At 39.1% G+C, this 23,519-nt stretch overlaps 2 protein-coding genes across 4 annotated transcripts in view; one reads left to right on the forward strand and one right to left on the reverse strand.

Moving 5' to 3' along the window:
• Positions 1-6,881, reverse strand: part of LOC122871570 (proton myo-inositol cotransporter-like) — a 71,526-nt gene extending 64,645 nt beyond the window's left edge. The window contains exon 1 of one of the 2 annotated variants that reach the window (XM_044186849.1): positions 6,767-6,881. In XM_044186849.1, coding sequence (XP_044042784.1) covers positions 6,767-6,796 — 30 coding nt within the window. In that variant the 5' untranslated portion in view covers positions 6,797-6,881. Of the gene's footprint in view, positions 1-3,709; positions 4,002-6,766 lie in introns of those variants that run through there. The other variant, XM_044186852.1, reaches the window with a different exon arrangement.
• On the forward strand, positions 5,284-23,485 carry LOC122871567 (mucin-2-like). Of its 2 annotated transcripts, XM_044186846.1 has the most exons (45): positions 5,284-5,383; positions 6,405-6,449; positions 6,782-7,007; positions 7,726-7,855; positions 8,029-8,092; positions 8,483-8,565; positions 8,963-9,155; positions 9,287-9,412; positions 9,526-9,646; positions 9,760-9,895; positions 9,982-10,059; positions 10,174-10,252; positions 10,396-10,533; positions 10,710-10,856; positions 11,005-11,099; positions 11,219-11,351; positions 11,718-11,961; positions 12,198-12,238; positions 12,486-12,574; positions 12,868-13,022; positions 13,131-13,269; positions 13,471-13,575; positions 13,895-14,089; positions 14,443-14,515; positions 14,598-14,767; positions 15,053-15,209; positions 15,999-16,109; positions 16,352-16,493; positions 16,638-16,666; positions 16,854-17,325; positions 17,464-18,140; positions 18,277-18,477; positions 18,891-19,132; positions 19,331-19,517; positions 20,038-20,266; positions 20,663-20,829; positions 21,035-21,104; positions 21,216-21,325; positions 21,498-21,529; positions 21,617-21,770; positions 21,909-21,946; positions 22,090-22,197; positions 22,450-22,489; positions 22,676-22,784; positions 22,943-23,485. In XM_044186846.1, the coding sequence occupies exons 1-45, from the start codon at positions 5,335-5,337 to the stop codon at positions 23,109-23,111; spliced, it is 6,498 nt and encodes a 2,165-aa protein (XP_044042781.1). In that variant the 5' UTR covers positions 5,284-5,334; the 3' UTR covers positions 23,112-23,485. The 2 variants fall into 2 exon arrangements, with proteins under 2 accessions (XP_044042781.1, XP_044042780.1); XM_044186845.1 differs by having other exon boundaries at positions 16,854-18,140.
• Positions 23,486-23,519: the final 34 nt, after the last annotated feature.

Genomic DNA, 23,519 nt, shown 5'->3' on the forward strand with positions numbered 1-23,519 from the left:
CAAAAAGGCCTGCAAGTCACATCAGGGAGGCTGATTTGTCCACTGATATTGACAACTTTAGAAGCAACCCTCACCACCAGCAGTGGCTGAACTACTTTACATGTTATAGTGTTTGAGGTGATGAGGATTTACACAGTTCAATTACGCAGTATTCTCACTTAACAAAGCTACCTTTTAACACAATTCGCCTTTTCTGACATGGCATTGCTGAAGTAAGCGACACCCTCTACTTCTGAGCCAGTTGTTGCTGTTTAGTCATTAATGCATAGCCAAAGGGAGATATGTGATACAATTACTTTACTTACTTTCATTATCAATTCATCCGCAGGTTATTTTCTTTAATCTATTAATCGTTTGGCCTATAAAATGTCAGAAAATAGTAAAAATGCCCATCACAATTTCCGAAAGTTGACATTTTCAAATGGCTTGTATTATCCAACCAACAGTCCAAAACCAATGTCATAGATGGCAATGAAAACCAGCAAATAGTCACGCTTGAGAAGCTGAAACCAGTGACTTTTTGGCATTTTTGCTTAAAAAATTAATTATCAAAATAGTATAACATTTATTTTCTTTCAACCACCTAATCGATTAGTTGACTAATCATTTGGCTCCATAACAGTGACATCAGTTTTGCTTTGCTAACAAAATGCCAAAAAATAAATGATTGTTGAGTGACTTGGACTAAATGTGGACAGTTTACGGAGTCCCGAAAATCTTGATTTGTAAAGAAAGCTACCTTATCAGACTATTAGAAAATTAGGGCAGCAAATAACAAATATTTTAATTATGGATTAATCTGCCGGTTATTTTTAATTTTTTTTACTATTAATTGATTAATTGTTTGGTCTATGAAATGTCAGAAAATGGTGAAAAATGTCCATCACACTTTCCCAAAGTCCAAGGTGGTGTCTTCAAATTGCTTGTTTTCTCAAATGAATGGTCCAAAACTTCAATATATTCAGTTTACTATCACAAAAGACAAAGGAAAGCAAATGCTCAGATGTCTAGAAAAAGATGAATTGATCATCAAAATATCTGCCCTCATCGAAAGGGCATGGCTGCAGCCTGGACAAATGACATGGTTGTAAATGCATTCATGTGTGGAGGGGATCAATATGTGGACGGTGATGTCACACAAAATGGAGAATGGGTACAGCCTGATAATGGCTCGTGATTGAGCCCATTAGAGGAGGAGGGCAATAACGGGACAGGTTTCCTGTACACATAGTGGCGTATACGGTATCATGGTGAAAACCTATAATGTCTCTTCTATGGAAATGAACCTTGTGACTCCAGCTGATTCAGTAACAGGGCTTACAGGGTTTGGCCAGATTGTCTAAAATTTGATATGGATCACAGCTAAAATGTTGGCAACCCCTGATCTTTCCACTAGCTCCAACATCACACCAACATTTCCACATACTCATACAAAGGGAATATCGAAAACATGTGCTCCATTAAAATGTACTGAACACATTCATGCTCCTCAGTGGATGAAGCAAACTCTTTCCACTTTAGTCAGGTCACTTGATATCTCATTACCTCATCATCTTTCATTACTTGGAAATTTGCTGAGCACATTTTATTCCTAGGAGGAAAAAATAAATGTATTCTAACTAATCTAAAAGTGGTGGATAGGAGAATACAAACATGGGTGCTGCTCTGCCTACGAAGCATGAAGATGTCTGTTATAGACCTCATTTAAAGATGAGAGGGCTCCCCCCACTGGCTGTCTCTGATAAATATAAATGTTAAAACATGTAAGGTCACATCTGCCTCCTGTATCGACTTGAAAATTGGTATTCCTATCTTCAACCACTGAGAGCAATGGTCTGATCTAAAGACTTCTAAACACTTAAATTCAGTACATGTCGTGTGTCAAAAGCAATTATATTGGTCAGGTTGGTTTTCACCCCTGCCATGTTCTGTGCAGTGTTGCTGGACAACCAACAAAAATGTATTAACCATGTCAGATTAATGGGAGGACATTGTGTTCTTCTTTTCTCTGGCCTGTGTATTGCTTGCAGCCAGATATTACCTACAAGGTTATGTAGCCAGAAAGGAAGGCACACCTAGAAAAATCCTGATTAGAGATGACAAATCCTAAAGGGGTTGTCAGATTGCCAAGCCTCAGGTGACAGCAACTAGTGGAGTCACAAGGGCTGAGTTACACAGTTTGTTCTTGAGGTTTTTGTGGCACAACAACAGAGTCATGTCTTCCTTTAACCAAGTCTCCATAGTCAAGCTTATTTGCTGTTCAAACAAATCACCACCATGAACATTTGCAGCACTACAAACACATAACAACATGAGTCTGTCAGGCTAGCTGAAGTACAACATTACAGGAAGAAAGTATAGGCTTAAGAAAACCCAATCCTCTGTCTTTGTGTAAACCAGAAGAAACTGGGTGAGAAACTATGTGTAAGGGGTCTGCAACCTGTGGAGAGGACAAAGGCAATGTTGTAATAACAGTTCTAATCAAGGAAACAGAGCAGTTTCTTGGTTTCGGACCCAAGGGGCTGGGTATTGACACCTAAAACCTATAGACCTTTTTCACCGCTGGTATTTTGACACATTATACTGTAGCAGGAACAGCACAGGTGTATTTAATAACATTAATAACAAAGGCCTAACAATTAGGTGAGCATGTCCCATGGTCCTGTATTGTGCATGCTGGCTTGCTGGACTGGCTCGCTAAGACATTTAATGGAACAGAGCCTTAATTACTGTTATGAGTTACACCTTAGTCTCCAGACTTGGTTTTTGGCACAGTGCCAGCGCTGGAGACAGGTCTGGCTGAACCCATTATCATCCTGGTATGTTCCTTTTATGTACTAAAATAGATACGTCCATTTCAAACGATGTAACCATCATTGCCCACATACTTCCATGTGTCCTTTATGTTGGCATGGATGTTAAAGGGACAGTCCACCCCAAAATCAAAAATTCATATTTTTCCTCTTACCTGTAGTGCTATTTATCCATATAGATTGTTTTGGTGTGAGTTGCTGAGTTTTTGAGATATCAGCCGTAGAGATGTCTGCATTTTTTTTTATATAATGGGACTATATGGCGCTCGGCTTGTGGTGCTCAAAGGGCCAAATAAATACATTTGAAAAACTCAAAAGCAATGTCTGTTTATAGAAATCATGACCTGATTACTCAAGATAATCCACAGATTTTGTTGTGTTTCATTCTTTTTACCAATAGTTCCTACATGAAACTCCTCACAACAAGGTTAAGGATATGTATAGAGACTGACTCCTTTGAAAAAACAATTCCCTAGAGGCCCCCCACGCCGCTTAATACAAATCAGCACCACAGTTGTAGTTCTTCCGGTTTTCAAAGTAGGGTTGTAAATAGGGTTGTAAAAAGATATTTCTACTAAATATATCAAATATGCTTTCAGCCTTGTTTCCAGCAGTAACAGGCAATTCATGCAATTTTAGCAATAAAGCTCTGATAAAACCACTGTGCTACCTGCCCAGCACCAAACAGCAGGCAGACAAAGCTAGCAGTTAGCTAAAAGACCCAGCTATTTTTCTCAGTAATTTGTGGAGACCAAACCAGTGTGAAGAAGTGAGTGAACATTGGCCAGAAACATGACTCCAAAGGCATGATAATGTTGCTCTGTGTCTTCAGGTTGTGTAAGTAGGTAAGTAAGTAGTACCTACAAGTAAGTTTCTCTGGAGAAAATTGGACTTACATTTGCAGGTGGCCAGTCTCACGACTCCAGATAATGTAGCTTCGTGCCTGCTGAATGTAAAGTAGGCTTTACTGACACGCTAGCTATAGCCTTTTTAAGGCGTTCATTTTTGTGGCTGTTAGCTTGTTTTGGAGCTCTTCTGGTCCCCAGTGAAAAAAAATCTATGAATGTAGCTTTAAAATCACAACGTAAAAGCTTTTGCAATGTTCATATCTTAAATTTCTCACTGTTGCCCAAAAGGGCCCTTTCTACCTTAAAATCAAAGCAAGATATGCTGTGTGCTAACTGATACGTCTTTGTGTTTCAACGAAAAAGGATTAACAGGCAGAGCTGCCGTTTTTGCCCCTGGAGGGATACACAGCGATTAAAAAAATAAATAAATAAATAAAAATGTTTGATCCACATTGCACTGACAGAGCTCTCTATGGCAGGTACGGTGAGTTATTACAAATTTTTATACCTCATGCCATTGAGCAGAGCACAATCATTTATTTTTCCATGCCAACATTGGACAGGTTTTGATATACACACATGTATATACAGTATTTTGATTTGGTTTATAAACATATTTAACTACTTCAAACACTACTTCCATTTGAATTTAGTTTTACCTTCAACCAATACCAAGTTACCGCAGTTATAGTTTTGTTTTATTTATAGTTACAGCTTAGTTATATGCAGTGAAAGTATACTGCTCAGGATCTACACACACTAAGTAGCAGGTTAGGGTGACATATCTCGGGTTTAATGTAGCCTGATGTAAGCCACTTAATCCTTTTACCACCTCACTGATTTAAGTTAATAAGCTTTTTGACTCAGTTTACACCTCTAAGTATAATCTTTGCATTAAAAGAAATCTGAGTAGCTTCAGAACACATCTTTAAACGTTGTGTGGTACTTTCCCTCAGCTTTCAAATAGAAAAATAACTAACTACATCCTGGTTCATGCACCCTGGCCTCATTGACATTTTCTCATTGATCTTCTTACTGAGAAAGCTTGTTCACCATTGTTTGCCAAAAGTAAGCATCCCTCCTGTTCACAATACTGGACTTAATATTTTACCCATTATGTATGAGGTTGATAACACGCATATTAACCAGATGTTATAATTTTTGGCAGGAAACAGGTGGTTTAAAGAAAAGGCTCAAGTTTCAAACTCTCCTTCAGCAATTGTTTTGACATTGAGTCTTTCAGACTGTTTGTGCCTCCATCCTGAGCACTCTCTAATCAAGATCTCTCTTTCACACACGCACTCACAATTTCCCATCAGAGGGATTGTTGTTTTACCATGAAATAGATTTCTTCAACTTTAAATGCAACAAGATAAGCAGGGCATGCTTTGAATAAACCTGTTTTTTAATTTCCTTGTTTCTGTTTAATAATTTAGTTGAATGTTTAATCTGATTTTTTTTTTTTTTTTTAGTTTCCTGGTATTTCCATTGAAAGAAATTCAATTGTGCATGTGTGAGTGTGCACATCTATGAGTGGGTTGTCCAGACCATATCACACACACACACACTCACACATATCTGTGTGTGTTGTGCATGGACACTGCATATATAAGCCATGTGGTGGGCTGTTTGTGCAGTTCCTCGTAATCTGCAGCGAGGGAGCATCACGCAGCATGACCTCACAGCGATGGATACTGGCGGTCTGCTTTTCACTGGCCTCAGGTACCAAGCAATCTTTCATTTCATCATCTGAATATGAATTCATTCTTTTAAGCAGAAAAAGTGACAAGAGAAAAGGATACGTGGCCAAAAAGTGGCCGAAAATTACTATTGAATTTTAGCAATATTTTATTTAATATTTTAACATTTGTTGATTTTCATGTTTTTTTCACTAGTTTTTACTTCAACCGTTTATTGATCAATTGCATAAGATTTTAACTACACAATTCAAGAAAAAGTCCTTTATCACATTTAGCAGACTGGAGTAAGAAAAGTAATGTACATCAGTCTTACATTGAGTGATAGAATGAAGCTAAGTACATTTACATTTTTAAGTTACTGTACTTAAGTACACATTTGAGCTACTTTTACTTAACTTCATTTTCATGGCACTTTATATTTCTACCACAACAATTAATTGTAGTCTAATTAAAATGTATTGTTCTTTTTGCTCCACTACAATTATTTGACAGCTTTAGTTACTAATGACTTTACAAATTAAGAATTAAGAAGCTCAGAAAATATGATGCACTGTTTCAACTACTCAACAGTGTAGAGTAGTTTAAATCAGCTCCGCCGCAACCATCTACAACACTAAAATGCTACTTCTGCTTTCAAGCATCAGTAATAATAATCCAATAATGTCATTAGTTAATCAGTATAACAGCTATTTTTCTGTATTATGAGTACTTTTACCTTTGATACGCTACAGTAGATTTAGTTAATAATACGTACTTTTACTTAAGTGACATTTTCAATGCAGGACTTTTACTTGTAATGGAGTATTTTATATTGCAGTGTTGTTACTTTTACTTAAATAAAGCATCTGCATACTTCTTTCATCAGTGATGTGCATTATCTGAGCATTACATATCTATATTTTTTAATCAAATACTGTATCTAGTATAACAATAACATTACTGCTATATCCAAAGTATTTTTTATTTGTTTTATTATTGATTATTCATTATTTTTAATTATTATTAATGTTTACTTTCACCTTGACACTGTATTTCTCTCCTAGTTTTAGGGACAGGTGAATCGGTCACACCGACAGAAACTCAGAAAAGTGAGTATAAGTCCATCAATGTTGGATATTCATCAGTTAATTTTACAGATCAGTTACTTTTTACAGCTTTTGAAATAATAGTTGATCATGTGGTTTATTAGCCTGTCAACTCTGAAAGGAGGGGAAAGTTATTAGATTTTATTATTGAGTTCTGAATTGATTATTGAAAGGATAGTATTGCTGATTACACATAAGCAGATTACATTTTGACAATAACATTTTAAACCCTAAATCCAACATAACAACATTTCTTCCTTGATTTGTTGCTTCATTATTGAATCCAGTCATGTCTTTAAAGCATTAATAAGTAAACTGACCTTTGTTGTGATCAGACACTTGCAGGACATTTGGCAGCGGGGTCGTCCAGCCTTTCAACGGTTCAAGTTTCTATGTGAGGTCCAACTGCCCGTTCACCCTCACCCGCTTCACCCACAACCGGGTGGAATGTGACATCACCACACGGCGAGGTGACAGTGGGCTGCTGGTCCAAGTCGAGATCATCATCAACAAAATCAGGACTGTTCTGAAGAATGGAAGCATCCTGGTGGAGAAGAAAAGGTTTGGGCCCAACCCTAACCCACCCTGATACTGCTTCATTACAAGGAATCTGCCACCACACACAAAACCAAATAATGACTCATGCAAAGTTTGATCTAATCACACGTCCTTTGAGTCTGTATTTGTTCAAATCAAAATGTATAGTCTCAGATAAATCACATTATTCGGCCACACCAACTACAGTAAGAGTGTGAGAAAGCAGCAGGTACAAATCATTCACTCAAATGGCATTCGTACTCAGGCACACAGCCAGGTGGTTGACATTTTTATCCATTCTTAATGTCTTCAATGTTAGTTGATTATTAGCTTTGACTCTGGGTCACAGTTATTGATAATGGACAGTTATTCTGTCCTTGATTCTGCAAGGAAATGACAAAGCTCTTAAAGTTTTACACTGCGTAATACTTTAAGAGCTTCGTCATTTAAAAAAAAATCAAAGTTGAGGAAGTGAGAAGACTTCCGATCAGACACAAGTGAAAAGGAAGACCTGTTTTACGTCAGGTGGTGCTCTTCATTTTGTCTGACAAAGAAGAAATTTATATACAAACAGCTTTGGATGATTATTGAGTAAAGAATCTAAGTAGAAAAAGGTTTGCTATTTGCATTGTTTTGTGAAAATGGGGCCTGAATATCTTTCTGATAAAAGTTAAAAACAGTTTATTAAATGATTTTGTATTTATTTGTCGTTAAACCCCTCTGAATGTTTATTTGTTGACAGTGTTTCCCTTCCATACGACCACACCTACCAGCATATTTTTCACTACGGCATCTACACTAAACTGAGGAGCTTGCTGCTTCCTCTGTCGATCACCTGGCACAATGTACCTGGGGGAATAGACACTGTTTGGGTGAGAGGACACTGACGCTAAATATCTTTCTGTGTTGACACTGTACAGTAAACATACAAGAGAGCATAAACACAGGCACACAAATACATACACACATAATGCATATGCATCATCCTAAGTTAACTGGAACGCTCACAGCTAGTAACCATACCCACATAACAACTTTTTGTTAGGTGGAGCTGGAGCAGGAGCTGAGCACCGACATGACCGGACTGTGTGGGAAACACAACGTCCAAGGTATGATAGTTAAATGACTGGAATTAATATCAGGGTTGTTGTGGTATAGCAGTAGTAACATTAGCAGCATTACTTTTAGTAGCAGTAGCAGTTATAGTGTTGGTGGTGGCAGAAGTAGTAAAAATTGTTCCTACATGCTATAAATGAGTTTTATATGTAATTGGTGAGCTTTTGTGAAGCTGTATGTGATGTTAAATTTAAATAAAGAGAAAAATTCAGAAGTCAGGTGAAACCACAAGTGTAAAATGAATGCAAAGTGGGCCTAAATGTTCCTAAAAGTGTATTAAAGAATGTCAGTTTTTCTTTCATCATTATAATGTAGCTGGTTATAGGAATGACATTTGTTTGCGTGCCGTTTGCTCCAAGAATGTACAATTTTTATGAAAATAGGCAACAAGCAGCAGTTGATCACGGAGAGCGTGCTTGCTGAGGACACATGTCAAACCCGAGATCCTGTCTCCACTAGGAATCAAGTAAGTAAACTGTTGCAGTGACTGAGAACACAACCGAGTGGATGTTGTGATGATACTAGATTCTAGTCTGCTGCTCTCTATGTACTTTCTTTGGGTTTTTTCACTCACTGATCTCATTGAAAAGCAAAGGAAAAACACAGCGTATAAATTAATTGATGCTACTGGCTCTTTAGTTATAAATTAATGACTTCATAATAAAATGTATATATGTCAGTTTTTAAATATTGAGCCATAAATGTGATACTTTTTTTTATTTTTAATTAATTCACATTTTTGGGAGTTAATCCATTCAACTGTATTTACATTTTAAACATAAAATGAAGGTAAACACACCTCAATTTGAACAGCCACACCATACAATATGTCCTTCAGATGGTTTCTCTGATGATATTTATAGGTATGCAGGCAGTTCTTTTCCTATGCCATGGATTGTCTGCAAGCCAGGACGCCTCATTATATCCAACTCTGTGAAGAGAACATTTACAGCTATGAAAGCAAATACATCAGCTGTGCTTTCTTCAAAGAAGTTGTCCAGCAGTGTGGAAACAGCAGCTATGTCTGGAAAACATGGAGATCTGTAACCACATGTGGTAAGTGCTCTTAGAATCTAGATTTTAAAGCTCTTCATTTTGTTTGCTCTAATCTATATTTGGACACTTATTTGATAGACTTGATTTGATGGATACTTGATGTGATTGTCTGTGTCTGTGGGTGAATGCAGCCCCACAGATTTGTCCCGGAGTGCTGGTTTATGTAGATCAAGGTCCAGCCTTTGTTCCCAGCTGCTCCAACCCGAACCCCACATTCTCCAACCAGGATCTCACCAGCTCCTGTGTCTGCCCTCCTGGTGAGCGCAATCTGACTTCATGATTTAGCTCTTCCCTTGTCTGACTCTGCTGTGTAATTGCTTGTTTAGCCTACATGAGCCTAATAATAAATGGTTTACTAATTATGTTGCAGGTAAGGTGCTTAATGATCACGCACATGGCTTCCAATGTGTGAGTGTGTCCAACTGCCCCTGTGTGTTTGCTGGCAAGAGCTACTCAACTGGAGACGTACGCAGCACCAAGTGTCAGTCATGGTAAGTTTCGATACTTATGGAATATCCATGAATTGCGAATTTCCATTTGGGTTGACTAAAATGAAGCTATTTGAAGTTTTTAATTGAAAGTTAATCCTCATTTCTCGCCACAGTATGTGTGAGAGTGGGAAATGGCGATGCTCTGAAAACTTCTGCCCCGCCAGATGTCGCATTGAAGGGCAGTTTGTGACAACATATGATGGCAAACAATATGTCATCCCTGGTAAATGTGCATATGTGGCCTCACAGGTGAATTTTTCCCACTACCCCAACATTTTACATTAACCCATGTTGTCTTTTTATAATACTAACTGCTCTTTTAAAATCATTTTAAGGGTCTCAACTGGGTACTAAAAATTGAGTTTTCTGAGAAGGCACCCTCTCTGAAAACCGTCGTTCTTCAGCTTTTTCAGGTACAAGCAGTCTTTGAGGGCTGACTTTAAAACAGTATGATCTATCAAACAAATGTCAAGCAAGAATAGTGTACAGTCACTGAATATAAATGTCCTTCTGTTTTGGATTTGTAGGAAACATATGCATTGTATACCTTCTCACCCAACATGGTTACATTCGGAGAGGAGGAGATCACTGAACTTCATCAGTCTGGTAAAAAAAAATGGAAAGAATTGTTGCATCAATTTAGGGGTCCTTAATGTGAATATGTATTATGTCTGGTAGCCTAGTAATCCATCCATAATGGTTTGGTTACTCACCCACCCAATCACTTACCAACCTCTGTCACCTGTCAGATCACGCTCTGGTTTTTTGGCAGTCCTCCATGTATGTCCAGGTCCACACATCATTTGGTTTGAAGATCCAAGTCCAGATGTCTCCTGAAATCCAGATGTACATCACCCCACCCAGAAACCACACTGGCATGATCTCAGGTCTACAAACAAGCCAAAATATATTGGCAATGACATTCCCTTTGGGATTCACTTTTGTTATGACTTTTTTTTTTTTTTTTTTTCGTTTTTGCATCTCTCTAAATACAAAAATGCTTTCTATATCCTCTGTGGAATGATCCAGTTTGATTTGTTATAATAGTCAGTCTGTCTTTCAGGTCTTTGTGGCAACAGCAACAATGACACCACAGACGACTTCACCACCAGCAGCGGGATCATCGAGAACTCAGCTCAACCTTTTGCTCTGTCCTGGAGTGTGGGTGCTTGTGTACCGGACATCAACCCCTGCATCGACACAAACAATGGTACCAATTAATGATAAGCTGTAAATGTGCTTGCTCATACACGATATTTTATTTGTCTTCCATATCATATCTGTAAATCATGGATGAGAAGTTGATTAAAAAATACAATTTTTTTGAAATGCTATTATCTCAATATGTATTTTTGCAGAAATATTTGCTGATGAAAAGTGCTCAGTGTTGAACAACCCAACTGGCATATTTGCTAAGTGCCATGGTCATATCCCAACTGATCATTACCACATGGTAACAAGTAACTTTTGCACTGAACTAAACCCTTAATTAATTCTTGGATTTCAGCAATTACCTGTCATTGACATATCAATGACAGTGCCTGTTATCATGAAACTGATTTCTATTTCTAGGCTTGCATCCAAAGAACATGTAACTGTGGCAGCAGTCTGCAGCAGTGCCTGTGTGTTGCTCTGGGCAGCTACGCCGAAGCCTGCGCCAGTCTGGGTGTTGAAATTGGTGACTGGAGGAAAGCTACCGACTGCAGTGAGTTCAGCTTTGATAAATAAAAGCTTATTCTGTCTGGATCCTGCCACTGCATTATAAAAGAGCCAATGGAGTAATGTTCAAAATAACAACTTGTCCAAAAAGCCTAAATCAAATCAATTCTGTTGCTGGCAATTTATGAGATTGTTGTTTTTTCACTTGCAATAATGGTAAAAGGATGATTAAAAATCTTCCAGACACCAGATGTTTATAACAGTAAATGTAAAGGCTTCTATGAACAGATTATAGGTTGAATCAACTACCTAGGGTGGAAATTTATGTCACTGAAAATGTCACATATTAGTACTAGTAGTATTAAAAAGTCAAGTGGTTATATTTAATGTTGATCACAATGTTGTGTCGCAGCTGTGAAATGTGAGAAGAACCAAGAATTCTCCTACAACATGCAAGCCTGCAACCATACATGCCGTTCTCTGTCTGGCCCTGACCCTCGCTGTGGGCTGGACGATGTGCCTGTGGAGGGCTGTGGCTGTCCGGAGGGAACTCACCTGAACCAAGGACACATCTGTACCTCAAAGACAGAGTGCGTTTGTCACCACAAAAGCGGTACAACGCCACCAGGGTCTGTTGTTATCGATGGACGAAAGTGGTGAGCTGATCATCTGAGTATTTACAGCCATTTAAAATGCTTAACTACCATTTAACTTGATATCTTACTTCTGTACTTTACTTCCCCGGTGGCTGAGGCTATTAACCACTGTCTGCTCTAGCTAAGTGTTCCCAATGCTGTTATAGTGTGCTCAACTGTGTAGTCTACACTTACAGTGTACATATACTTCAGCAAAGTTGTGTTATATCTCAAACCAAATATTGTGTCTATTGCAGCTTCTGTGAGAATGGAGAACTGAACTGTTCTAAGGACTGTGGTAAATATATATATTCTTCCATCATAATCGTATTAAAATCTCACTCATCCTTTGTTATCTTTGCTCGATTGTTTCAACTTCATTTATTTGTAAATAGTGGAAATCCACCCAGAATCCTCTTCCAAATAAATCCCTTCAACTGTAGTTTCTGCAGCAAAAAAGAAGAAAACTTGACAATGTGTCAAACTTTCTGAAATATAATTAACACACTAATATGTTGTATACTTTTAATGATTGTTTGCATCAGGGTGCAGAAATGGGAAGGTTTGCGTTCATTGCTCAGAGAATCCAGTTAACACTGCTCAGAAAACCTGTGACAGTCTCAGCAAACCAATGGTAGGTCAACAGATAACATGTTTGTATACATGACTTGCCATTATTCGTGTATTATTAGTCATTCTTCATGTGAAAGCAGTAGCTGACTAACTGCTAATTTATTAGCTCTAAGTAAACACATTTTTTGTGGTGAGAGCAGCTAATAATGAAATCTGTCATTTTATTTTTACATAAACTTTGGGTCAGTGAATTTTATCCCTAACATTTACCCTTTGTCCATAACAGGTTTCTTTTATTGAGATGGGTCAAATGTGTCCTTGAGGTAAAAGACTTTCTTTTGGTGTGATTTCCAGGGCGCTAATAGGACCTGCGAGAGTGGCTGTTACTGCCCACATGACCAGTATGAGGATCACCGTGGAAACTGTGTTTCTCTGGACAGCTGCACCTGTGTGTATAGTGGCAAAGTATTTGGTGCAGGACAGCATGTCAAAACCAACTGCAAAACATGGTAACACCTGCAATTGTGCTGCTTTCCTCCTTTGTCATTCGAAAAGTCTTATTCCTCCAAAAGCTAATGAAGCCATGATGCAGATGTTTACATCACTCTGTCTTACAGTGTCTGTGGTCAGGGTCAGTGGCACTGCAGAGATGAGCCTTGTTCTGGGAAGTGTCAAGTTTACGGAAACGGACACTACCAGACCTTTGACTCCAAGTGGTTCCGCTTCGATGGACACTGTCAGTACACACTTGTAGAGGTGAGACCAAACATGAAAGTGGGAATGAAATCCACTGCTCACGTGTTTCTTTGCTCAAGCTTTGTAGGCCTCCAATACATTGCCTTCAAAGGACACGACACATCATCCAGATACACTATCAAAACCATTGGGCATTTTAAAAATTATATATTAAATATTTTTCATAACAATATGTTTTTAAATCTGACCCTTTTACTTCAGGATGACTGTGGAACTAGAAAAGGCACCTTCTCTGTCAGAGTGGAGCGTGTACCCTGCTGTGATGAGGCGCTCACCTGCTCTCGCTCTATCATCCTCGACCTGCAGGTGGATGGCTGTTTCTTTGATTCCCATTTTTCTTCACTAAGACCCTGAGCTATTGTCCCCATGTTTATCATCTGTCTTCATTATCTGCATTATACTGTAATATCCATTCCTCATGTTTTTTTCATCCCATTGCTTCACACACTTCATCAACTGCATGTCTCACTCAATAAGTTGTTACACACTCAGATCATTCAGAATAACAGTATGCTGCTGACTGAATTTTATGGCAGATAAATGGTCATGAACCAGTAAGGTAACTTGTTCTTCAATAATTAAAAGTATTCTTATACAATGAGTTGTACTTGTGCTGTCCTAAAAGGGCATAGTCACCCTGACACTGAGTGACATGAGGGTGACCAGGCGCTACCATGACGACTGGACTCTGCAGAAAGATGCACTTTACTCCACACACACTGTCGGACTCTACTACATAATCTCAGTGCCAAGCAGAGGGATAACTCTCATCTGGGACAAACACACCCGCATCACCATAGAGCTGCAGGCAAACTGGAGGGTGAGTGATGAGGATTTTGAAATTTAGTCATCTATACATAATTTGCCATATGATTACACACTTTGATCCTCAGTGTAAATACAAAAATATTAGGGACTGCTAAACATCAGGTTAAAATTTGTATTTGAAATCCACATTTTGTACTATTGCTTAATGTCTTCTTGCTTTCTTTCTCAACTTTGTACTGATTTATTTATCAGTACCAGCTCAAGTCAGCATCATAAAAGCATATTTATTAATCATCACTGATAGATTCATCCTCCCTAAGAGTCAGCTGTTCCTTTAATTTTAATTGTGATTTCGGAAACTTTTTAATACATTTTAAATTGACTTTTTAAACGTCTCTCCTGCAGAACCAAGTGTGTGGCCTCTGTGGGAATTTTGACTCCAATGAGATGAATGACCTACAGATAAGTGGCTCAGCAGGTAAATTGGTTTTCTCTTTGTTCTATGAAGCAGTAATACTTCTGTCATGATGGTCAAAATAACACCAAAAATCTGTTTTTAGTGGTGTCCAGTCCCATGGTTTTTGGCAACAGCTGGAAAGCCGCCACACCTCCTTGCTCTGATGTGACCACTGAGATATTTCCATGCGAACGCAACTCCTACTGCTCAGCCTGGGCCCAGCGGCGCTGTATGATCCTTACAGGAGACACATTCAAAGATTGCCATTTAAAAGTATGCTATTCATATATTTAGCTAACACCAGGGTCAGGGGTTGGATTCCTCTGCAGGTCTTTAACTGCTGTGCATTTGAGAAGCAGGGTGGCATAGAAAGTAAGGATGCTGTCTTGAAGGGACTAAGATCATTAACAAACCAATGATCTGTAAGAGCTATCAGTCAACACTAAACTTTTTTTATCCGAATCAATTGCAATATGATACCATACAACTGTTTACAGGAATATAGAGCCCTTAAAAGTGTTAATAAAAGCTCCATTCTGGATGTTCTACAATCCCCAGGTGGATCCAGAGCCCTACTACCATGCCTGTGTGCAGGAGTCCTGCTCCTGTGAGTTTGAAGGGAAGTTCCTGGGTTTCTGCACAGCTGTGGCAGCCTACGCAGAGGCCTGCAGTGACCAGGATGTGTGTGTAAACTGGAGAACACCTGATTTGTGTCGTAAGTTACGACCCCCCACTTACATTAGTTACTCTTAAAGTAATCTTTTTTCAGATGGTGAGCAGGGAGGTAAAAGTAATGTTTTGACATTTTAGAATAACTTCTACCTTAAACCCATAAAGAGAACATAGATTAGATCAGCACTACTCAGTTGATTCTTGATAACAATTTTCATGAAAGGGGATTGTCATGTCAGGAGACATTTTAACAAAACAAATTTTTCTGTGGGCTATGCTAAGAATGCTCAAGTGTATCTTCTTTTGTTTAAAGGTCCAGTGTGTAGGATTTAGTGGCATCTAGTGGTGAAATTGCAGATAGCAATGCACTCCCTTTAGAAGCGTGTAGGAGAAACTACGGTGGCCGTGAAACTTGTGAAAAACACGAAAGGCCCTATCTAGAGCCAGTATTTGGTTTGTCGGTTCTGTGCTACTGTAGAAACATGGCGGTGCAACATGGCGACCTCCGTGGAAGGGGATCCGCTTTAGTATACTTTCTTGCTAGAATTGAATAATATGGCACATACAGTACATTACAGACTATTTAAAAGTTTTTTTTCATTGCTTAGTATTTCACATACTTTATACACTTTATATGATGTTTTATGAATATTTAAGTATTTCTTTGTCACTATGCTGAGGACTGACACTATGTAAGACACATAAATAATCAATGAATATAGTCCAATCCATGATCCATGATGAAAAGTGGGGTAATTATTACTGAAAGTTTACAAGACATAAACTATAACTCAGTCTGTAATATTTTAACCTGTGATAATTTCAACCTTAGCGGTCTACTGTGACTACTACAACGAGCAGGGCCAGTGTAGCTGGCACTATGAAGCCTGTGGTGAGATGCTAACCTGCAGTGAAGGCAAATACTTTCCTCACAAGCTGGAAGGTAACCAGACGTTCTCAGTTGTATTCAAATATAACAGCTAAATGTATTTTTTACTAATCAGTTGAATCTGGAAAGTAAAAATAATGTCTTAATGTTACTTAATTTGTGTCTAATTCTGGCAGTATTGCAAACAAACCTGGCCTTAGAATAAAATCCTCTATTGAATGCTTTGTCTAGTCTAGGTCTTGGCCTACTTAATGCCTTGAGCCCATAAAATAAACTTATGTTTATTCTTGGAAAAGGCTGCTACCCCAGATGTTCAAAGGAGGCGCCATACTATGATGAAAATACTGGTGAATGCACCACATTGAGAAACTGCACCTGTTATTTTAATGACACTATCATTCAGCCTGGGGTAGTCCTGCTGAGTCAAACTACTGAGTGGTAAGTTGGGCCATTCTAAATATATACAGTGTGTCTAAATATATACATTTGTAGGGTAACTATAATGTGGAAAATTATGTACTTTTCATTATTTGTTACATTGACAACTGGATATTTCTTACTTTCTCATATTTTCCTTGTCAGTCGCTGTGAAAATGGAACAATTAAGTGTTGTAAGTATGAACTATATTCATGTACCACAAAATGTACTACTTCGTGTTTCTATTTCCAGTTATACAAAAATGTGAAATAGATTTTGTGGAAATTAGCTTTTTAAATATTTTAGATTACAGTATATGAGCCTTCACAGAACCTGTTTTCAAAAAGAACCTGGTTTCAATTCCACCTCTACTCCAACAGCAACTTCACCCACAACTACTACTTCATATACTCCCACCACAACTGTCTCAACTACCGCTGAAACAACTGTGCTTTCCACTACCACCACACCAACAACAACTGCCTTAACTACGGCTGAAACATGGTCAACAACACCCCCCATCACCTCTACACCAATGCCGACCATTACCAATGTCTCAACTACTACAGAAAATTGGTCAACTGCGTTTTCTTCCACCACTACACCAACAACTACAACTGCCTTAACTACGGCTGAAACATGGTCAACAACGCCCCCCATCACCTCTACACCAATGACGACTATTACCAATGTCTCAACTACTATAGGAAATTGGTCAACTGCGTTTTCTTCCGCCACTATACCAACAACTACAACTGCCTTAACTACGGCTGAAACATGGTCAACAACGCCCCCCATCACCTCTACACCAATGACGACTATTACCAATGTCTCAACTACTATAGGAAATTGGTCAACTGCGTTTTCTTCCGCCACTTTACCAACAACTACAACTGCCTTAACTACAGCTGAAACATGGTCAACAACGCCCCCCATCACCTCTACACCAATGACGACTATTACCAATGTCTCAACTACTATAGGAAATTGGACCACAACAGCAATCACTACTAGCTCACCCACCACATCATCTACAACTAGTACCACTCCTTCAATGACAACTGCTACAACACAGCTTACAGCGATAACAAATAGCACTGAATCTACCACAGTACAAACAGCCACAACAGAGTTACCTACATCTGAATCTCCTGGTACTGTGCTTACCACATCATTCACCAACGTTTCAACAGCATGGACAACAGTATCAAAGCCCACAGAGACAATATCAACAGATATCACAACTCAACCAACAACAACGCAAAGAGAGACAACAGCAATAACACTTCAATCAACAACCACCTTTGCAACCAATGCTACACCTACTGAAGTCTCAGGTCCGACTGAAGTAACCATCACAGAAGCTTCCACTGAACTTACCACTTCTATACATTCAACCACTCAACCTACTGCCACCTCCTCAGAAGCAACAACGTCTCATGGAGCTAAATCTACAGCAGCAACATATACCACAGAGGTGTCCACAAGTGAAGGATTTACCAATGCAAAAGCTACGACTGAACTGACAACCCCAGAAGAATCAGGCACAACAATGACAACGACAGAAAAAACATACCACACTTCAGTAGTCACCACCCCAACAGTGACTACATTCACAAATGTCAGTGCAGAGCCAACGGGATCAACAACAAGCACCACAACTCATAGTGCGTGCCATATATTTGTTCTGCATATTACTCTTTTTTCAATTATCCTAGCAGTCAGTTCCATAAATGACCTAAACAATGTTTTTGTCTTTTCTATGTTTACTGTCTTCTGCTGTTGTGTTTATCAAACCATCAGACTGTGAGTGTAAAGACCTGAAGAGAGAAAAAAGCTGGGTTTGCGGTGAGACGTGGACAGAGGACTGCTTCAATAAAACCTGTACAAATGAGAGGATAGAGTTGACTACAGTGGTTTGTCCAAAACCTACAATTCCCATCTGCCCCAGACAACAATTCACAAAAGTGTCGGATGGATGCTGTGAAACATGGAAGTGTGACTGTGAGTGTATCCTTGTCCGTCTCTGCCACTGCTCTTGTTAGACCTCATTTATCCCTCCTCTTTTCCCTTTTGTGTTTACTATTTGCCTCTACATATCTATCTCTGATTGGACATATGTAAAGTTTGACCAGATGATAGTACTAGAGGGAAAGTTAAGGGATCACCAAGGTTATTACAATATATCCTGTGGGGAACAGGAATGTCTGTAGTAAGTTTCATGGCGATCCATCCAATAGCTGTTGAGATTTTTCAGTCTGGACCAAAGTGATGAATTGACCGGCCGACAATGCCATCCCTAGAGCCATGCCGCTAGTGTGGCTAATTATTTTTGATATTTTTAATGTATTTATTGTTTTTGGTCCATATCTACTAGAATCACCTCTTATGGATTATCTTTCCCATACTGTCCCTAGGTCGCTGTGAGCTATATGGGGACCCCCACTACATCTCTTTCCAAGGTGTAAACTTTGATTTCCTGGACGAATGCACCTACATTCTGGTGGAGGAGCGGTCCCCACTTCATAATCTGACCATTGCTGTGGACAACTTCTACTGTGTGCCAGGCCTTGAAGGCTCCTGTGCTAAAGGCATCATCCTGAATTATCAGAACAATATAGCTACACTCAGTATCATTCCACATTTGTTTGCAGTACAGGTAGGATATAATACAACTTTCTATTTATTTATAGTATGTCATGTCACCATACCTCCTTAAATATTGGCTATTTGGCTACATCAATGCTGATAATCATCTTCTGTGATAAAGGATCATTTTACTTCAAAGTATTTAAGGCTACCATACTCTGCTGAAAGAATCAGACAGTTGGTTTGATACTGATCTAATCTGCCCTAGGCCACTCTGAACAACGTGACCATAGAACCACCGTATGAGAAGCATGGGTGGAGGTTTGAGACCACGGGATACATAGTGTCAATCTACCTTCCAGAGATTCGCTCTTATGTCTCCCTCAGTCCGTCTTATACCCTGGTGGTCAGTCTGGCCATGGAGCACTTCCTCAACAACACCCAAGGACAATGTGGTGGGTAATGGATCGAAAGGGAGGGTCCACGGGTGTGGTTAAGTGTGTACTGTATATCCATTTTAGCAGTGTGTGTTTGTGTAGAGTGGATTTTCAGGTAATGTAAAAAAAAATAAACTCTAAATCTCTTTTTTTGTGAATTTATTAGCTTTATCTTGTCTGTCAACTCTCATATTGGCTGCTTTGCTGAATTAGCTTGCAGGCTAACAAAGCCAAACAGTATGTATAGCTTAAAGCTGCATTAAACAATTTCTGACCACTAGAGGGTAGAAAGAAACAACAATCTCAAAATTTGCATCTTTTCATCAAATGTTAACATCAAATTCTTAATGCAGGAGCAATTGAGTTGTTTCCTCTTAGACTAAAAACCACTAAAAAACTAAAGAAGACCAGCTAGCTGTGTGGCGATAACTTAGATTTGGAATGGAATGGGTGTTTATGTCAGTTACAGCGTATATGTGTATATTAGATATCAGTTCACACATCTTTGCTGAAGCTCACCTCTCCATCTACTCTCCAGGTGTATGTGGCGTTGGATCATGTATCCGTAAAGGAGGGCAGATCGAGGACGACAGCTGCTGTGATAAGACAGCCTATGACTGGGTGTACCCCAACCCGCTGAAGCCAGCCTGTGATTCTGCACCAAGGGACGTACCTTGTCACCCAGGGCCCACTCCAGTACCCACTAACACACCCACTCTCACCACCACCTGCCCTGCAAGCCAACTATGTGAGCTGCTACACCACCCGTAAGCTCCATAGACACACACACACACACACACCTTGTTAGGGAATTGGTGGCAGAATTGGGAATTAGCGTGTTTGCTGGTAAATGTGTAGTACGATCACACTGTATGTCATGAAAGCGAGGCGCAATGTAATGCTTTTTCTTAAGAACTTCCTTTGCGACTAATGTAGACGCATAGTAGTAACCACCAAGAGTCACCCCATACACCTAGTAGTGACCTAGTAACTGTGCATAGCACTCTAGCAACCACATGGAACACTTTAACTATCATTTTTCATTTTGATGGTGTATAACCTTGGCTGTCTGTCTCTCTCTGTATGTTTTGAGTTGTTGTATGTTGTATATTAGTGTATTCTTTAACTATTGACTAAAAATCTAATCTATTCTGTTTCCTCAGAGTCTTTTTAAATTGCAGCAGGTATGTGAATCTGATCCTTAAAAAGAAGAACTGTGAGTTTGATTCATGCAGGAGTGGCCCTTGCTCTTCACTAGAGCAAGCTGCTGAGGAATGCAGGAATGCTGGTTTCTGTATTGACTGGAGACCACTGACTAAAGGAAGCTGTGGTAAGTCCCTTATATGCTTTTTCATACACTCTGCAATGCGGAGCCAGTCAGACCAGGGACAAATTATTGTCTTAATGTATTTGCAAGCTTCTCTGTGTTTTATGGACTTGACTGTACTGATGTTTTGGTGAAAAATGTCAATTATAAATTCCTCCTTAAACTGATACTTACGTTAATAACATCAGTGTCCTTGTTCATGTTTCAGGTGTGACATGTCCAGAAGGATTGGTTTACAGAGAATGCCATGACAAGCTTGATGACGTCTGCCATGGAGGGTTTGTAAAATTTACTTTTACCAAATAAATACCATTTATTTCTAATGTTCTAATGTTTATCCTGTAAAGATTTCCCCCTTTTTTTATTTCCCTTCTGGTTTGGCTGCACAGAGTGCATTATCCAGGAGCCTCCCTCAAGAAGAACAGTAAAGGCTGTTTTTGTCCCAGCGGGCAGTTAAGGGCAGGACTTCACTCAAACATTTGTGTGTCTGACTGTCCCTGTGAGTAACATGGCCTACAGTAGACACACCTACACAATCTTTGTTTGAAATCGTATTCAATGATTTTTGATGTACTGACAAAGCAGTACAGTACATGTGCATGCTGGAGACATCCATTTCAACATGTCGCCATAAATAGTGTTAATGTAGAGTTTGTTTTCTCGTCCATCAGATTGTAAAGGACCACTTGGTGAGCCCAGACTGGTAAATATATTTGTCTCATCAATGCAAAAATAGTAATATAGCTGACTTTAGAATACTTTAAAAAGTATTTCTATACATGTGTTCCAGCTTGGTGAGGTGTGGCAGTCCGGCTGTCACCTGTGTAAATGTAACAACCAGACTCGGACAGAGGAGTGTTCTCTTAAACCTCGTGAGCCAGCTCCTACCTGTAGCCCCAGTACTGTATTGGTAAACACGTCTTGCTGTGGTGATGCGACATGTGGTAAGCACTGGCACTTCATAATATTTTTAAATGATGGTTTCAGAACTATCTCAGAGACTCTCCTTTCTTCACACGAATACTAATAAAAAGTTGGCCTTCTATACTGAGGCACTTATTACTTCATGTGTTATTTTTCAGTTGAGAAGACATGCAGTTATCATGAAAAAACATACAAGGTATGTTGTGTCCAATCTCATAACACACTTTACATGACAAAGAAAAGTGTTTCCACCCCCTCAGAGGAAAAGTGCATTTTGGATTGAAATGAATCATTGTACTGTAAAGTGTCTTGTCGTGATATCTGTCTTTGCGTATGTAGGTGGGAGACAGATGGAAGGATACCGCCCATCCCTGCATGTCATTCAGTTGCAGCAAAGAGGGTATTCAGACTGAGACTACAGTCTGTCCCAAAGAAAACTGTCAGGAGGTACTGCACACCCCCTGTAACATCTTACAAGCTTCATTCTACAGTAATAACTCTTGTATTACTGCATTTCCCACCAGCTAAAGAATTGTTTTATAATGAAAGTATATCGTAAGTATTGCGTAGAAAGAAAAATTGTTTCTTCCTACAGGGGGTGCATTATGCTAATACACTGGAACCAAGCCATAGTTAAATGTTTAAAGAAAAGAAATAGAACAAATATTTGACCTTGAGCTGTTGCGATTTATTCACCAGGAGGACAGAATTTGGGATGACCAACACTGCTGCTTTACATGTAAGTTAAGTCATTTACATCTGCTGACTTTGTCACATTGAGTTCATAGAATTTTGACATTTCGGTTCCAACCATCGAAAGTTAAATAATGCGGGACTCGATAAAGAGGAAAATATCTTCAAATTTTGAAGGTGTTTTGCTCACACTCATCACGCTTCGTCCCGTATTAATTTCCCCTGACTCCAGGTAACCAGAGCTGTGCTCCGAAGGTGACTAATATTAGCATCACCGTGGACAACTGTACCACCACCATGCAGATCCCTGTGTGTCAAGGCCAGTGCGTGTCTGAGCCCAGGTGAGAAGAAATATATCTGTCACTGATCAATAGCAATAGTTATTACACAGCCAATTAACACATTTTGAGGTTTTTAGTGTTTAAAAGGTGACTCAACAAAAATTGACCCGTTCCCACTCTGCCCTCCTCCCCTCCTGTGCCTCGGTTCACTGCAACAGGCTCGTGTTACACGGTGACCTGCAGGTGGAGCAAAAGCACCGATGCTGTCAGGAGCGGCGCTCTGAGAGGAGATCTGTGACCCTGCAGTGCTTCGACCTCACTACCAGACGCCACTTTTACAAGCATATCACCAGCTGTGAGTGCAGAACCTGTGGAATACTGCACTGAAAAGCTCAGACCGCAGCCAAGAATAAACAATTTTGTAATGTATCCATTAGATTTCCAAATCAAAATCTAATGTATTCAAATTCAATAGATTATTAATCACAACCAGAATCAGAATCAGGTTTATTGCCTTTGCATAACAATAAACATAGTAAGAGAAAAGAAAAACAGCTAATTCATTTTAAATTTACAAAAATATGAAAAATATATAAAAAGTATGTAAAATATGTTTTAAAATGAAAAGAGCTCTACAGTGTTTATAACAAAGAGGATGGATGCAAAATATTGACTCATTCAACGTCTTTTTTGTTCTTTATTTAAAGCAATTACTGAATCTGTTTTCTGTCAAATAAAGTGAATCATTTACTAATCTCCAACGTTTGTAGCATGTATCTTCTTTTGGTTCAGTAT

The sequence above is a fragment of the Siniperca chuatsi genome, linkage group LG23 (genome assembly GCF_020085105.1).
Source record: "Siniperca chuatsi isolate FFG_IHB_CAS linkage group LG23, ASM2008510v1, whole genome shotgun sequence".
NCBI lineage: Eukaryota > Metazoa > Chordata > Actinopteri > Centrarchiformes > Sinipercidae > Siniperca > Siniperca chuatsi.